We start from the raw sequence: 15,047 nt of genomic DNA on the forward strand, positions 1-15,047 counted from the left end.
TACGGTGGATATGGATTCAGGGATCGGCGAGCTGCTTGCCTGCCTGTGCTGACTATCGGAAATTCGGAATGCAGAATGCTAATCTTAAGGACAGTGAGAGGCTGCTTTGAGAGGATATGCATGCATCACCGGAGCTGTAATCTAACTCCAACCCGCACAAGTTGTGACGACGGGGCAAACGATTAACGATGTCGCCGCCAGAATAATGAAGGCTGTCGGTACTCAGTGGGATGAGATCAGTATCGTCAGAGGTGGGGGACATCTTCCAACTTCCAAGGGCTGTGGAGGCGAAGTCACCTCCGGATAGGGAAAGAATCCGTAGATCATCAGCATTGCGTAATTTCATTGGGCTGCCGAACTTTGCCCCGGACGCAGTGCTGGCTGCCAATGCTTCCACCGGAGGAAATGGTTTCCTAGTACTGCAAGCTGCATTCTCTGACGCTTACTGCCACAGTTCTCTCAGCTTTACATTTGTCAAGTTTCTGCTTGATGGATAAATGATATACCAAATGCGTGAGACTGCTGACCAAACTCTACGATCTGAGTGCAGAGAATGTCGCAAACGGCATAGCGTAACAACTGAAATTTCTCGTTTGAGTACTAATAAGAGGCACTAGTAGTGTAGTACTAGATCTCTCCCTGCAGGAGTTGCACTTCTTAAAACTTTTTAATTTTTGCTTAGTGTTCGCATTTACGAAATCATTACAAATTCGAAGGGAAATCCTCCCGGGCCCCTCATGAAAGTGTCGCCGACCGTTGGGGCGCTCATGTGACACTCGTGTTGCCTTGCTAACGGCCACAATTATTTCCTAGACCCGGTTTCCACGTTTTGTGATGCTCTTGCTGTGGTTTATTTAGCATCTAATGTCAAGGAACAAGGATCACGAGTTCGCAGAAAATAAAAGAAACAAGGATCATGGCTCGATAATTTTATTCGAATTCTTAAAAAAATTAATAGAAGATAATGTAGCGAATACTCCTAAGTTAGCTAGGCATGTTTTTAGCATGAACTGAGTTCATGATTGTTAGTTAGTCACGGTGGGCTGGCTTTGTTCTAATCTTTTCGCAGAGTGGAGTCTCGCTCAGTTAGTGACGTTCGCACGCGCGTCATCCGTTCTCTTGAGACCTTTCCAGTTCCAATTTAGGTGCCTAGATATATACACAAAACTGTCCGGCTCAAAAAAAAAAGCCAACATAGTCTCGTGTTCTATATAGGCACGAGACTCTAATCGATTAAAGTTTGCTAAAGCGTGCTGGGAAGATACTCCTGCCTGCTCATCCAAATCAAGCACCAAGGGCGACCAGAAACCAATCGCGCTTGCCAAGTTTGCCGCCCAGGCTCGTCATCATCATCTCTGCACGGGTTGCTCCTCGGCCATCCGGAATTCCAGACACGCGCCGCATCCCTGCCGTGCTCGCTCCATCTGATCCGAAGCGATTCGGCCGGGCCGGTCGGGCGATTTCTTTTTGCTCCGTTGCTTGCTTGCGAACTCACTCCCTGCAATGATAAGATGGGGATCATTAGAAAAATATCGGCACGCCTGCCCCGTTTCTGCGCCCACTACCACTCCCGTTTCCATCGAACGAACTGCTTGTTTGACTTGTGAGCAATAATAAAACGTTCTTGCTGTGCGATGACTCGACGAGACGATCGGTCCGGAGCGCCGTGGCCCTGTACGCGCGTGATTCAGAATCAGGATAACCATGCGACGCGGCGACGCGCCGTCCGTGCTTATCCCTGGTAGGTGTGCAAGGGGCCTGGTCTTCGGCACACACGCCTCTGACCTTTGCATGTCGCGCAAGTTCTCGGCGGACAGCCAAACCTACAGGAAGCTCTGGCTTGAGTTGTTTCCCAGCAGTTCTGACTTCGGCGCGTTATGGATTATACTTACTTAAATGAGAAGCAAAAAGTTGGCATTAAAACCGGTTTTGCACCGTTACGTACAAAGTGATTTTTGACACAAAGATGTGAATAATTACAGTGAGTGAAGTTTAGAAACTTTTTTTTTGGAAGGCGGTGAGTGAAGTTCAGTTGTGACTTCACCATTTATGTCTAGCGATTTCTTAGAAGAAGAACAAAATTTCTTATTTTATCTCATAAAATTATAACTATTATTCCTGCATAAAGCTACAACTTTATGCCTAGTTTTATAGTTATGTTGGATGGTCATAGTTTTGTTTTGTTCAATTATACTTTTTTCTTCTCTTCCATATCTATTCGTGCCCTTTGGTTTTGCACTGTGACCTGCATAATACTTTTTAGGGATAATTGTGTACACACCCTCACTTTGATCCTCAACTCCACGTCGGCCCCCTATTTCCAAATTTATGTAGTTGCCTATGCTTTTGCGAATTCAATATGACCCTGACTTTGCCTAGTTCGATGGCAAAAGGTGATGAAACTAGAAACAACTATGTGTTGGCTTGGTGAAAGCAGGGGCGATGGCGTAAAGTTGAAAAAAAAGGAGGGCAAACATGCAATTAGAGATCAAAGTTGGAGCACAAGTGCAAAAGCACTAGCATTTTAAATTTAAAGCATATACTTTGTACGAATACGTAAAACGTATAGGACAACAACATACAGGAGTATATGTACTCGCCACGTTTAATCATTTTTTTTTTGCGAGACCGTTCTACCTTAGTTTAATTAGCTGCGCGAGACTTGTGGCCAATGTTCACCCAACCTTTTTGCCGCGTTCGTGCTTCGCAGCTAACCACTCCCCAGTATAAATACCACCCCGGCCCATCCCACCTCGCTCCATCGACCAGACACGTCGCGCCATTTCTGTCACGTAACAGCGAGACCATTCAAAACTCGATAGAGAGGCAAACACAGATGGCGTTCCACAGAACCATTGCACGGCGCCTATGGGCAGGCAAGAACGCGGCCGCCAGCGGCGTAGCCATTCCCAAGCCTCCGGCGGCCGGCCCCGCGCCCCCTGCACGGCGGCCGCTGCCGGCCGTGGACGACTGCCCGACGCTCGCATTCCTGCGCCCCAGGCCGACGAAGATCGGGTACTCCACCGCGACCGTCCCGCTCCCGGCGCACTGCTTCCCCGCCCTCCCCGTGGGCGACCAGCTCTTCCGCCGGCTCCGGCTCGACGGGCTTGTACCGCCTGTCGTGAGCACGGTGACGCGGCCGCCCGAGGAGGCGGGCGTGACGGTGGAGCAGGCGAGGAAGGTGGCCAGGGCGGCGGAGATGGAGGCGGCGAGGGCGACGCTGAGGTCCCACGCCCAGAGCGTGGTGTCCGGGTCGGAATTCGCCGCGCTCTGCGTCGACATTGCCGGCGGCGTCGAGGGCGGCCGCAGGCTCGCCCGCGCGCTCGACGACTCCGGCGTCGTCATCGTCCTCGGAGACGCCGTCTTCCTCCGCCCCGACATGGTACGTCCTGGCGCCCAAGAAACGTAACAACGGAGAGACAGAGTCAGAGAGCAGAGCACCCGCCTTACGCTTACGCGTCTCTCTGCACGTGTCGTTGTTCAGGTGGCGAAGGCGATCGGCAGCGTCATCCTCCCTGCGGCGAAGCAGCAGCTGGCGCCGCGCGCCAGCGACGAGAGTGAGGCGCGCCGGCGGGAGGAGCTGGAGGCGATGGAGTCCCAGAAGGCGGCGATCGACGCGGCCGCGGCGGCGCAGGTGCGGCGCGAGCTGTGGTGCGGGCTGAGCCTGGTGGCGGCGCAGACGCTGGGGTTCATGCGGCTCACCTTCTGGGAGCTGTCGTGGGACGTGATGGAGCCGGTGTGCTTCTACGTCACGTCGCTCTACTTCATGTCCGGCTACGCCTTCTTCATGCGCACGGCCACGGAGCCGTCCTTCGAGGGCTTCTTCCGGAGCCGCTTCGCGTCCAGGCAGCGCCGCCTCATGCGGGCGCGGGGCTTCGACGCCGGGCGCTACCACGCGCTCAGGCAGGAGCTGGGGCTCGGCCCCGCGCCGGCGCAGAGCGGCGACCCCCGAGACGTGCTCAGGCACGTGAGCCACGTGCAATAGCACGTCAGCCTGACTGCCCGGACGAGTTCGCTTGGTTCGTGCCGGTCTGCCAGACACGGCACGCGTCCATGGTCGGGTCACCGTCTCTGATCGTGAATCAAATTTTCTGTATCGATTCAGGAGGGAAAAGGTGTTTGTAGGATGGATTGTTTTGGTAGGAGATAATATTGTCAGTTGAGACTTGGATTGAGCATCTGTTTTTCTTTACGGCAACCCCACCGATTTCAAGTTGTTGTTCGAGAGAACATTTGTAACTAACGTGACACACTCAGGTTTACTTATTTGGGGAAGTCGACACTCCAATCGTCCAATCCAACCCTTGATGGGTTGTCACGAGTCAGAACGCACAGCACGCCAGTTCCGCCTTTCCCCTTCCGTCCCAAGTCCCAACAGGTCCGCCAAAAATCTCTCGTGCACGCGCAATGGAAGGTGTGAAACGTGTTGACATCATGTACACGTATGCGGTGATTTCGTCAATCTAAAGATCTATAAATCTATTCTCTTAAGAGATACTCTCTTAAGAGATATTGTATAAAGGTACAAGTACGCTCGTGTATTTATACTTATTCATAAAAGTGAGAGAATGTTTGTGCTGTGTTTCAGAGAAAAAAAATCAAGCAATTCGCCAAAGCCCACTTTCTAATTTCTATGATGTGCAAGTTCTACCAAATTACAAGCATACTAATTTTTTAGGATAAACAAGCAAAATGATCGGCGGGCATTTGCTGCAACTGCAGTATGCACCGTAGCGCATACACTGATACACGACCGCAAGCACTACTGGTGCCCCGGGCAGAAGGTGACGAGGTACTGCGCGCCGGTGCCGCAGGTGAAGGTGCTGGTGGGGTCGTCGTACGCGTAGCTGTAGGCCGCGGGGCACGCCGCCTTGAAGAGCCTCGAGTACTTGGTGGGCCCGCAGGTGCTGGGCCCCCCGTGCGCGCCCGTGCAGCAGTACTCGGCCGTCCCGAACGCCTCGCACGCGCTCCGGCACGCCACCGTCGGCGGCGGCGCCGCGCCGTCCCCTCCCGCGGCCTTCGCCGGACCGGACATCTGCAGCTCGGGCGGGCACAGCGCGTTCACGTCCCCGACGCACCCGGCGTACCCGCAGCTCGCGTAGTTCACCCTCGCGCCCGTGGCGGCCACGCCGATGCCCACGTTGTACCCGTCCACCAGGCTCACGTCGTAGAAGTCCTTCCCGTCGGCGCCGCCCAGGGTGAACTCGGCCAGCGTGACGGGCGGCGACCCGCCGAGGGTGCAGCTCGCCGCGCCGCTGCAGTCGCCCGTGGCGCACGAGAGCCCGGAGGAGGACGGCGCCGCGACGCAGCCCGTGCGCGCCCAGAGGCGACCCGACCATCCCGCGGGTGCCGGGAACGAGGCGGTGGCGTTGGGCGCGAGCTCAAAGCCCCCGCCCCCGACGGCCGCAGCGCTGTTCCCGGACAACGTGGCGGGCCAGATCGTGTGGGAGCAGTTGTTGCGCAGCGTGAACACCGTCGTGCCGGCTGCCTCGGCACCATGCGTCGCGTGTGACCAAATGACCCCTGTAAAATGTAAATGAATGTTGAATGATACAGCATTTCTTCAGTATGAATACAGCACATGAGTTTGGCAAATGTACCAGCAAGGAGCAGAAGGCTTGCGATTCGGATGGCTCCCATGGAGGCGTTTTGATCGGAGAGCTAGGAGTTGATGAGGAGAAGAACCAGCAGTGTCAATGTCTGTGGGAACTAGCTGGAGCTGGAAGAAGGATGTGCAGGCAGTAAATCTTCAGGTACTGCGCTTGTCTGATTTTATATAGGCGTGGCGTGCAGCTGTGTTTGATCTGAGTAACGCGACGCGAGGGAGATGGATGGCGATTAGGTGGGAGCCCCGGAGGAAACATCGGAGTTCGTTGGGAATCGGGAGGAAGGCACGGCCAGCGCGCAAGCGCCGCGGTCGTGGGCACCTCATGCACGCGTAAATGTAGGTGCCGTGGCGGAGATAAAATCGGTGCGCAGTTTCAGCTGTGGGCGGGTAGTGGCGCTTTTGTTCAGCCGAAGTATCCGCAGACCGCAGCAGAGTGGAAGCCGCTCCTCTCGGCTCTCTCTCGAACTCGCTTGCCCGGTGGGAGAAAAAAAAAACCTCGTTGATGAAAGGCCCGGGAAAGATAAGAGAGATGGGCTTATGACGATCCTATTGGGCTGAACAAATCAGTCTCGGAAGAACGTCAGCCCAACATCGCCAGTAGCCTGTCTCGTCGGCCCATCTACCCATCCCCGTTTCGCGCACGCAACGACGCGACGGCGGCGCCCCAGAAATACAAGGTCCCCCACTCCCACATTCACATTCAGATCCCTACGACCAAGTCGTCGTGGACAGGGGGGCTTGGCGGACGGAGTCGGATGGCTGCCCGTCGCGCATCGATGAGACACCTCGGGCGGCCGCACTTGATGGACCGAGCCAACCGGCCGCGATAGCTCCGGCGCTGCACCGGTTGATTACCATCAAAATCTGCTCCTAAATAAGGTACGCCGGTGCTTTGATTCCCTGACTCCCTGACAAATCTTCATGTTAAGTGGCTTCTCAGACTCAGTAGTTCAATGGTCAGATGTCGAATTGTGGAGTCCTCGCTCCTCACTCCTCAGTTAGAGAGTGCCGTACTTTCACTCTGCTAGTACTCCTCTTAAATCCTTCACTTGCTACTTAAAATGCGTAATTGGTTCTCTGAATAATCGTGACAAATGGTAGTTGCTTCCGTTGTTCTTTATGAACTTTCCAAACTGAAGATGACAATGTTAGAATTGCCAAAAACTTAATATTAGTGCCACGTTACCTAAAATCTTAACATAACCTAGTTAATGACAAATCAATCTAATACGGAATAAATGGTAATCATTATACTAGCGTTAGCAGTAGCAGCAGCCATTTACGCCTGATCCGTAGAGAAAGTAGGTGTTCTTGTCGGTGCAGGAGATGCAGCAGTGAATCGGCGTCCTCCGGGCGCCAACGGGAGTGCTTGGCCTTCCAAACTCCTCCAGTGCCTTTAGCGATCAGACTAGCGGTGTCTAGGGTTTTAGATTGAGATGATTGGTCATTAAGGTGCTAACCACGAAGTTATGTTTATAGGCACTGTGGGGCTGGGGCCAGCCTCTGGAAACAGGCCTAATGGGCCTGCTGATCACAACCCATTAAGATTTTATCATTATGTTTCTTTAATCACGTTTAGATGGTTTAAACGTTTCCTTAACAGTGAAGATCATAAATATCTTAACTGAAATTTATTTCCAACAGACAGAAGTAGTTCACACCTGTGTTTCAAATTTGCAGTATGCAAGTATAATATACCTGTGAGAACTGTAACCCGGGATCCTGAACAAATTATGTACTCCAAGAACAGAGAGATTGAGCACAAGTGGCTAAACTATGCATGATGCAAAACATTAGTAGTGTACAGTACAGCTGAAGCAAAATATCGTACAATCCATACACATTTAAATAAAAGAGAGAAGTAGCAGGAAACTAGTTACGGTGCAGGTTGAAGTCAAGGAAACTAAGCTCTGTTCTGATCCTATCGGGCTGCCACCGAGCCGGCGATCCGGATGTTGTCCTCCGAGCTGGGCTGCCACAGCTTCTCGAACGCGTCGGCCACGGACAACGGCTGCGCCAGAACGGAGAGGCTGAACACGACCTCGGCCATCTTCGGCCGCCGCGCCGCGTCCTCCTCGGTGCACGCCCTCGCCATGCCGGCCACGCTGAGAGCCGCGTCGACCTGGTACTCGCTTCCCAGGGCGGGGTCCATCCACTTCATCAGCTTCGCCTCCCGCTTGTCGCCGGCCTCCAGCACGGCGCGGATCTCCCGCCACAGCATGCCAATCTCCGAGCCGATGCGCGCCTCCATCGCCCTCCGGCCGGAGAGGAGCTCCAGGAGCAGCAACCCGAAGGCGAACACGTCGGAGCTCGTCGCGGCGGCGTCGGTCGTGGCTGGCTTGGCCAGGGAGAAGCCCGATATCTTGGCCCTGAGATCCGCCGTCAGGAGAATGTTCCGCGCGCGGATGTCGCCGTGCACCATGCTCGGTTGCGTGTGCTCGTGCAGGTAGAGCAGGCCGTTGGCGACGTCCAGCGCAATGCTCAACCTCTGGACCCACGAGAGAGTCGCCGCCACGGTGCACGACGACGACGGCAGCGCGGACGGCGGCTTCTGGTACAGCCACTTGTCGAGTGAGCCCTTCTCGGCGAGCTCGTACACCAGGAAGGCGTAGTCCCCATCAGCGCCGATGGATACGCCGGCCAGCTTGATCAGGTTGGCGTGGTTGACCATCTGCATCATCCTCAGCTCCGCCGACAAGTCGCCTTTCGCCGGCTTCACCGCGAACACCTCCCCGTCGAGCTTCGCCCGGTAGTACGAGCTCCCGATCCTGCAACGCTCGTCCAAGTTCGTCGTCGCCTTCATGATCTCCTCTTCCACGAAGATGATCGGCTTGTCGATGAACTGCGACACGCCGGTGAGCAGCTTGTTGTCCCCTCCTTTGATCATGTGGGCGAAGGAATTGCTTCTCTCAAGACCGTACTGGTTCTTGTCCCACGAAAGCTTGGGGCTTACGAACCGTGAACCCAGGCGCACCGACGCCTTCTTGCGGTACCTCCGGTGCGCCAGGATCGCCACGCACACGGCGGCGAGCGCCACGAGAGACCCTGAGATGCCGAGGCCTATGATGATACCCCGACGGCGCGACCTGGACTTGCCATCGCCTGCACTAGCAGCGTAGCGCAGCGGCGGAAGCTGCGGCGGCTGCCGAACTGGGATCAGCATCGCCGGCCCCATGACGGAGGTGAAGCTGCTGGTGACGTTGTTCGCCTCGGCGATGTCGTCCGCGGTGGCGTTCATCAGCTTGCTCACCTGGGACATGCTGTCCCCTTGTTGCCACACGTAGGTGATGAGGCTCTGCACCCCACGGCTCCGCTCCGCCGGAGTCGGGCACCGGCAGAGGAGCGGCACCGTGATCTCCTGACCGATCTTCAGATTAGTGGGTTCCAACTCGGGGTTCAGTTGGTGGATGAGGTGGTGCTCGGTGAGGTTCTCGTAGGAGAAGCCGGCGAGGTTGTAGAAGATGTCGCCTTGCCGGATGGGGTACGTGACGTTCGCGAAGGACCAGCCGCCCGTGCAGCCGCAGCTGACGGGCACGAGCAGCGGCTGGCCCGGCAGGAGCGCGGCGTCCTCGGAGGTCAGGTTGTTGGTGCTGGCGATCCGCGCCCGGCTCGTGTCGAAGAGGTCCGAGATGCTGCCGAGGTCCAGGTAGCCCGGGGCCTGCGTCCGGTACACGACGTAGGTTTCGCACGGCGCCGGGACACTGCAGGCGAAGCGCGCGGGGACGGTGTAGTTGCCGTCGTCCTGCGCGCCGGAGCGCCGAAGGCCGAGGAGGACGGCGAGGAGGAGAGGCAGCAGGGGGCGGCCGAAATGGCGGGGTTCCATTTGGCTCTCGGCGTCACGGGTGCGCGCGTGTGCCCGTGTCAGCTCGGCTGCGAAATGGAGTTGCGATTGTGAAGCAGTGAAGCGATTGCAGTTGAGGTCAACATCAGTGGTCTTTTGTCGCGGCTCTGGCGCTTTGATTCGGTTCTTGAAGCCTGGCTTCGCGATGCAGATGCCATTCGTTGATCTCAGCCTGCACTAGACTCGACTAGTTTATAGCACGCATGGTTTGATCTGAAGTGGCCGCCTGTTCAATTCGTAGAGCCGGGATGAAGAATGGGACAACCATCGGCGAAGGTCACTTTCATGGCGATTGCTTGTGGCCGGGACAACGGAACGGGTCGGGCGCTGTCTGATTGCAGCAGAGAGGGTTGCTGTCAGATGATGCTACGGCATCGTTGTCAAGGGAAAGATGAAGGGGTTATACTACGGCGCCGTTAACCAGCATCGTAAGATGCTGCTAAGAAACGAGGTGTCGATGCACCCAATGGCTACGGAAGGTTTCTATTTGCAGGGAATACCGGTCATTCGCAGATGGAGATGTTTGCATATCAGGTGTAGAGTTGATAAAAAAACAAGTCTGAAAAGATGCATGGGCCCTTTTCCAAAGCACAAAACACAGATGAAACTGGTGATTCCAGTCACTATTGATTCTGATACGTGATTCTGAAATTAATAACGTAGCATCCATCTGGTCGATAAGAAGATGCTTATTCAGTTAATCTTTCTTGAAGATCGATTAACAGCAGCAGTGTCAGGGGCCACATGACCCACATGTATGAGTTGAAACCGCGTCATGGGCCGTTATGCACCTGCCGAGGTGAGGCCCGGAAATCCAATTCGGTGCTCCCAGCTCGCAGGTGTCCATTTGTTCCACATGGGTCTACCAACAACAGCGTTATAATCATCCGTGACCACACTCATTCCGCAGACTCCACCCAGTCCTCCTTCCCTTTGCATTTTCATTCTCTCTCGTTTTTTCTCTACTTTTCTAGATTTTTCCTTTTCCTTTCCCATCATGTTTTTTCGTACCAGAAACTGCGCCATGTCAAGAATAAATGTCTTATCCGCAACATAACATATTTGAATTAGGGCACAATTGTTTTGTGGGTGGCTCTGCACAGTTCACTGCGGTGTTTGTCCTTGATTTTATTTGAGGCAACAAGTGTGGCATATGTGCATCATGCTCTTGCGTTTTGTGCAAGCCAACTCCTTTCTTTTTGCATGTTTAGTTTGGTTTTGCAGGAAAATGCAAATCAACAAATGAATGTGGTTCAGACAGAGATTTGGGTTCAGATTCCAAGCAAGTTCAATGCGTTACGTCTTTCATAGTACTAGAGGCAACGTCAAGTAGCATTTCTTCAACTTAGATTAATAAGAAGTATAACTTCTTGATGCAAAACAAAACAAAACAATTGTCATGACTCCACTATTGTTCATGCGAAAACAGATCTGAGATGGATATATGCATCCACAGTAAAGAGATTTGCAGCACTCAAGTCAAGTAGGGCGCAGAGAACACTTCAATTCGTAGCTGTTGGTAATCCATGCACGGCACATTCATCTTTTTTATTCAAGCACTGGAACCTTACTTAACACTCACTGAGAGATCGATGCTACACGTACGCTGGGGACGATCAGAGAGCCCAGCACCGCACGTAGTAGTACGCTGATGGGGGAGGGCTTAGCAGGCGGCCGAGGTGACCTCGAATGGGTACCGGGAGTGGCTTTCGTACAGGAACACGACGGACTGGGCCGGGGTCACCTGGCCCCCGTCGTTCACGAGGCATTCTCTCTCGCTGATGCGCCTGAAGTCGCCGGGGGGCAAGACGATCAGGCCGATGCCGTGGAACCCGGCGCAGGAGACGCGGACGTTGGACAGCACGCGGCCGGGGGCCGACTTGTTGATGATCTCCACGCGGAAGGTCCGGAGGCCGAACTGATCTCCAGGCACAGGACCCTCGTCGTCCTGAATGAACTCCACGTCGCCTTCGCAGAAGTGGGGCAGATCCGGTGGCTGACGCTTCTGCAGCTGCCTCGCCGGGGAGGGAGACGAGCCGCCCAAACCTGCAGCTGGGGAAGGCAGCATGCATTGTTTTTCAGTCGCAAATTAAATAAGGAAAACCATCGAGGCATGCGAGAACGACGACGAACGCATGAACTGACCATCAGTGGCTAGGAACAGGAGGAGAAGGCTGACGACCACCACAGCAGCAACGCTCTGGAAGCGCCCCATGGTCTCCCTCTCCTCTCTCTCTCGACCAGAGCTCAACGCTACCCTGACGGATGGCTTGCTACTTCTCCTTTCAGTTTCAGATTGCAGGTTCCTACGTGACTCGTTGCGCTGTATATATACTAGTCGTCTCGCGAAAGCACCCGTGGATCCTTGGCCAAATTACCACGCGCGCCACTGAACAACCAACTGTGCTAGCAAACAAAAGAATGAAACTGCCTGCTCCAAATAGCACTGCGAACGTAGTGGAATTTCCTGCCCAGGTTGCCGTTTCAGGGTTTCAATTCAACTGCTCTGTAGTATCGTCAGGTTGGTGCTGCAAAGTCTACCAGCTGCGTGATAAATCTGGCCTTGCTCCAACTGCAAGGTACAGCTGCACATTGAGCAGCTGGTGCAGCAAATCTGCGCTGTATTCCTGGCTTGTGCAAGCTGCCACGACCATGCAAGTTACTGCAGCTAATAACCGTTACTCCGTTCTAAATTATTAATCATTTTAGCTTTTTAATATATAATTTTTATTTATATTTAAATATATATTTGTCGGTACATACAGATAGGGGTACCTCCCGCTAGAATGTCCAGGCCTTAGGCTTCTCATAATCCATGCTCCCCCTTGCCTCTGGGTCACGTGGCATACGGCCTCCGGGCCTGACAGCTGGGGCCGCGGTCTCCGGACCCTCCCCCGAGCTCCATGAGGTCCGGGGTCTCTGCACACCCAGGTGAGCGGGAGAGCTCTCGGGTAGCCCCTGCGGACCCGGCCTCCCCTGGGAGGTCCGGGGCCGCCACGTGTGATGACCGGACCATCACAGGCCAGCCCACTCCGACCTGCCTCGGGGGCCCCGGGCCCCCCTTCGCCCGGGAAGGGGTCCGGTGCCGCAGGGTGTTGCCCAGCGGGAGGAGCGGGGCTGGCCCCGCCGCGTGCCTGCGGCCCGAGGCCCCTTGCGGGTCGCCTCCCCACCTACCAGCATTTAATGCGGTAGCTGAGTCGGGCGCGCCAAAGTCAAAAGGTGCGGCCTGCCACTGACACACGGGGCAGGTAAGCTGACACCACGGTAAGCCCGTCTGATCTGAAGGCGGCGCGTCGTATCACCGTGCACAGTGTGCGGGCTGTGTGCTGTCCCGTCACGGCGCTGCGCGCGTGATGATGGCCTGTAATAGGCGAGCCACGGCGTGCGCTGTAACAATGCATGCGCGACGGGTCAGCACTGCTTCACCGCCTGACGGGAGGTTCCATCCCAACAGTGACAGCACGGCTTCACTGTTGGGCAACGCTGCCACCGGACACTGTACAAGACAAGGCTGTACACGGCCATATCCTGGCTGTGGATACGCACATCAACTTCTCGATAAGAGGACTACGGAGAGGAGCTCGAGGAGAAGACCTCCTTATCTCTCGTAGAACGGCCCCTGTTGGCCGGGCCCACCTGTCGGGGTCCCGCACAGTGTAAGCACTCCCCTTGAACTATAAAAGGGAGAGTGTACTCGTTAGAAGACAGCTCCCAGGTTGCACACACACAAGCTTATGCTCCTTTCCATTCAGGCTCACGCAGCCAATACAACACCAAAGTGGACGTAGGGTATTACGCTCCGGCGGTCCGAACCACTCTAAATCTTCGTGTCCTACCTGTGTTCATCTGTCCACCGATCGAGCGCTCCTAAGTCCCCTCCAAACCCATCCTTAACCAGGATTAGGCGGGTGCTTTCCGCCACCCGGCTGGAGAATTCCTCCGACAATATTATATTTAGATGTATAGTAAAACTTATATATAGAAAAACTAAAACGATTAATAATTTAGGATGGAGTAAGTACGTTTAGTCGAGATATCTAGGTGCCGTGATGATAGACAAGTCCGTAACCAACAGATAGAGCGCATCATCTTGATATCATAGGCGTGCAGGGGAATCAAGCGCTTCTGTTTAAGCTTGATAGTTGATTCCATGCACTGCTTTTGTTTTGTGTGACGATGAAGCAGGTCTCCGGGCTAATTGGCAATCCCGAAAAACTAACGGCCGGACAGCCATCTTTTCGGGGGCTGCTCGGGATAACGCGCGCGTCTGCGATTGGGCGGGGGGCGCGGCAGCGCTTTCTTGGGCCGACATCCAAGGCCCAGCTTGCTTTCTTGGCGAAGGCGCAAAGGGATGTGCGCATGCGCACGTTTCTTCAATCCCAGATCTTTTTTCCATTGACATTTATTTCTATATTCTTCGTGATGGTTTCCATCCTAACAAAGATTCGGCTACTTTATTTTGGCATAAATTTGAAATCAAGCATTCTTGTGAACGTGACTGCAGAAGTCCAAATTCTTTACAAGAATTCAAATATGATAACAAACATTAAGATTCAAGTTATCTGGCACAGATGCAAAAGAAAAGGACTGACTGCATAGTATATGAAATTTCATGAGATAAATGTGATTAACTCATGGAACAAGATATCAATCCACTGGAAACAAATGGGATTAACTCATAGAACAAGAGACCTAAACATGTGGAACAAATATTTTAAACTGGTGGAACAAATGTAGAAATAAATAGCATAGATGATAGATCAAAAAGTCTGAAATCAACAAATGGAACAAGAACAGAAGTTCTGATAAAAAAGAACAAATTTTCGGAGCTGTTGGAACAAATATTCTCAACTCGACATGAACTAAAAAGATTTGATTAGGAAAATAAATTTATTGAACTTGCGGAACAAAAGTTCTGAACTGATGAAACATACATGGAAATCACTTGGAACAAAAATTCTCGTTTTGCATGGAACAAAAAATATTTGATCATGGAAAATTTTATTGAATTTGTGGAACAAAAGTTGTAAATTGGTGGAAGAGACCATAAAGCTTCACAAAAATTCAGCATAGGAAAATAAGATTGTGAACTTCAGAGAATAGTATGGTTGGCTTTAGATGCATCCCATCCACCACATCATTGGGCCGGTGAAAATGAAGCAGGAAAATTGGATGGACGCGAGGAAACGATAGCTTTGATTGGCCTGAAATTGAGCTAGAAATGAAGCAGGAAGAAGATGCGAGAAGAAACAAAAGTAAGAGAAGGAATATGGCCGATAATTTGGGCCGGTGAGAAAACAAAGAAGCGAGCGGGCCGCCAGCGAACCGCTTCTGCGACAGGATGAATCGCAGCAGCAGCGCGCGTTACCCTTACTATTTGTGCATCTTTTCTGCTTGCCAATTGCGTAGTGAACTCAAAGCGGACAGCCCATGGAGCCCCAGTAAGCAAGGGTGCATGCAGCCCACGGCACTACATCTTCGCTTGCCGTCAGCTGCGGATAGTGATCCCAAATCGGACAACTCATGGAGGCCCAGCGAATAAAAGGGGCATATGCAGCCCGTGAGGGTCAGTTTTCCCCCCTAATCCTAAGACTTACC

The 15,047-nt window shown here is 53.5% G+C and overlaps 4 protein-coding genes across 4 annotated transcripts; 1 reads left to right on the forward strand and 3 right to left on the reverse strand.

Moving 5' to 3' along the window:
• Positions 1-2,746: 2,746 nt before the first annotated feature.
• Positions 2,747-4,239, forward strand: LOC112876539 (calcium uniporter protein 2, mitochondrial-like). The gene is made up of 2 exons (XM_025940668.1): positions 2,747-3,382; positions 3,485-4,239. Exons 1-2 carry the CDS (start codon positions 2,837-2,839, stop codon positions 3,983-3,985), a joined length of 1,047 nt encoding a protein of 348 aa, XP_025796453.1. The 5' UTR covers positions 2,747-2,836; the 3' UTR covers positions 3,986-4,239.
• A 348-nt stretch (positions 4,240-4,587) lies between these two features.
• Positions 4,588-5,733, reverse strand: LOC112876540 (pathogenesis-related protein 5-like). Its single transcript, XM_025940669.1, has 2 exons — positions 5,601-5,733; positions 4,588-5,523 (listed from the first exon to the last, which is right to left on the reverse strand). Exons 1-2 carry the CDS (start codon positions 5,638-5,640, stop codon positions 4,763-4,765), a joined length of 801 nt encoding a protein of 266 aa, XP_025796454.1. The 5' UTR covers positions 5,641-5,733; the 3' UTR covers positions 4,588-4,762.
• Positions 5,734-7,381: 1,648 nt separating this feature from the next.
• On the reverse strand, positions 7,382-9,431 carry LOC112876532 (serine/threonine receptor-like kinase NFP). Its single transcript, XM_025940662.1, has 2 exons — positions 9,125-9,431; positions 7,382-8,779 (listed from the first exon to the last, which is right to left on the reverse strand). The coding sequence occupies exons 1-2, from the start codon at positions 9,429-9,431 to the stop codon at positions 7,530-7,532; spliced, it is 1,557 nt and encodes a 518-aa protein (XP_025796447.1). The 3' UTR covers positions 7,382-7,529.
• Positions 9,432-11,098: 1,667 nt separating this feature from the next.
• On the reverse strand, positions 11,099-11,742 carry LOC112876542. The gene is made up of 2 exons (XM_025940671.1): positions 11,595-11,742; positions 11,099-11,501 (listed from the first exon to the last, which is right to left on the reverse strand). Exons 1-2 carry the CDS (start codon positions 11,662-11,664, stop codon positions 11,113-11,115), a joined length of 459 nt encoding a protein of 152 aa, XP_025796456.1. The 5' UTR covers positions 11,665-11,742; the 3' UTR covers positions 11,099-11,112.
• Positions 11,743-15,047: the final 3,305 nt, after the last annotated feature.

This window comes from Panicum hallii, chromosome 9, assembly GCF_002211085.1.
Source record: "Panicum hallii strain FIL2 chromosome 9, PHallii_v3.1, whole genome shotgun sequence".
NCBI classification, from domain to species: domain Eukaryota; kingdom Viridiplantae; phylum Streptophyta; class Magnoliopsida; order Poales; family Poaceae; genus Panicum; species Panicum hallii.

Excerpts from the sequence above, each read along its gene's own strand:
- LOC112876539 (XM_025940668.1), top strand. The coding sequence starts at position 2,837 with ATGGCGTTCCACAGAACCATTGCACGGCGCCTATGGGCAGGCAAGAAC. Across the intron at positions 3,383-3,484 it reads TCTTCCTCCGCCCCGACATG|GTGGCGAAGGCGATCGGCAG; the intron begins GTACGTCCTGGC and ends GTCGTTGTTCAG.
- LOC112876540 (XM_025940669.1), bottom strand. The coding sequence starts at position 5,640 with ATGGGAGCCATCCGAATCGCAAGCCTTCTGCTCCTTGCTG. Across the intron at positions 5,524-5,600 it reads AAGCCTTCTGCTCCTTGCTG|GGGTCATTTGGTCACACGCG; the intron begins GTACATTTGCCA and ends TACATTTTACAG.
- LOC112876532 (XM_025940662.1), bottom strand. The coding sequence starts at position 9,431 with ATGGAACCCCGCCATTTCGGCCGCCCCCTGCTGCCTCTCCTCCTCGCC. Across the intron at positions 8,780-9,124 it reads CGTGCCCGTCAGCTGCGGCT|GGCCGGCGATGCTGATCCCA; the intron begins GCACGGGCGGCT and ends CCTCCGTCATGG.
- LOC112876542 (XM_025940671.1), bottom strand. The coding sequence starts at position 11,664 with ATGGGGCGCTTCCAGAGCGTTGCTGCTGTGGTGGTCGTCAGCCTTCTC. Across the intron at positions 11,502-11,594 it reads CCTGTTCCTAGCCACTGATG|CTGCAGGTTTGGGCGGCTCG; the intron begins GTCAGTTCATGC and ends TGCCTTCCCCAG.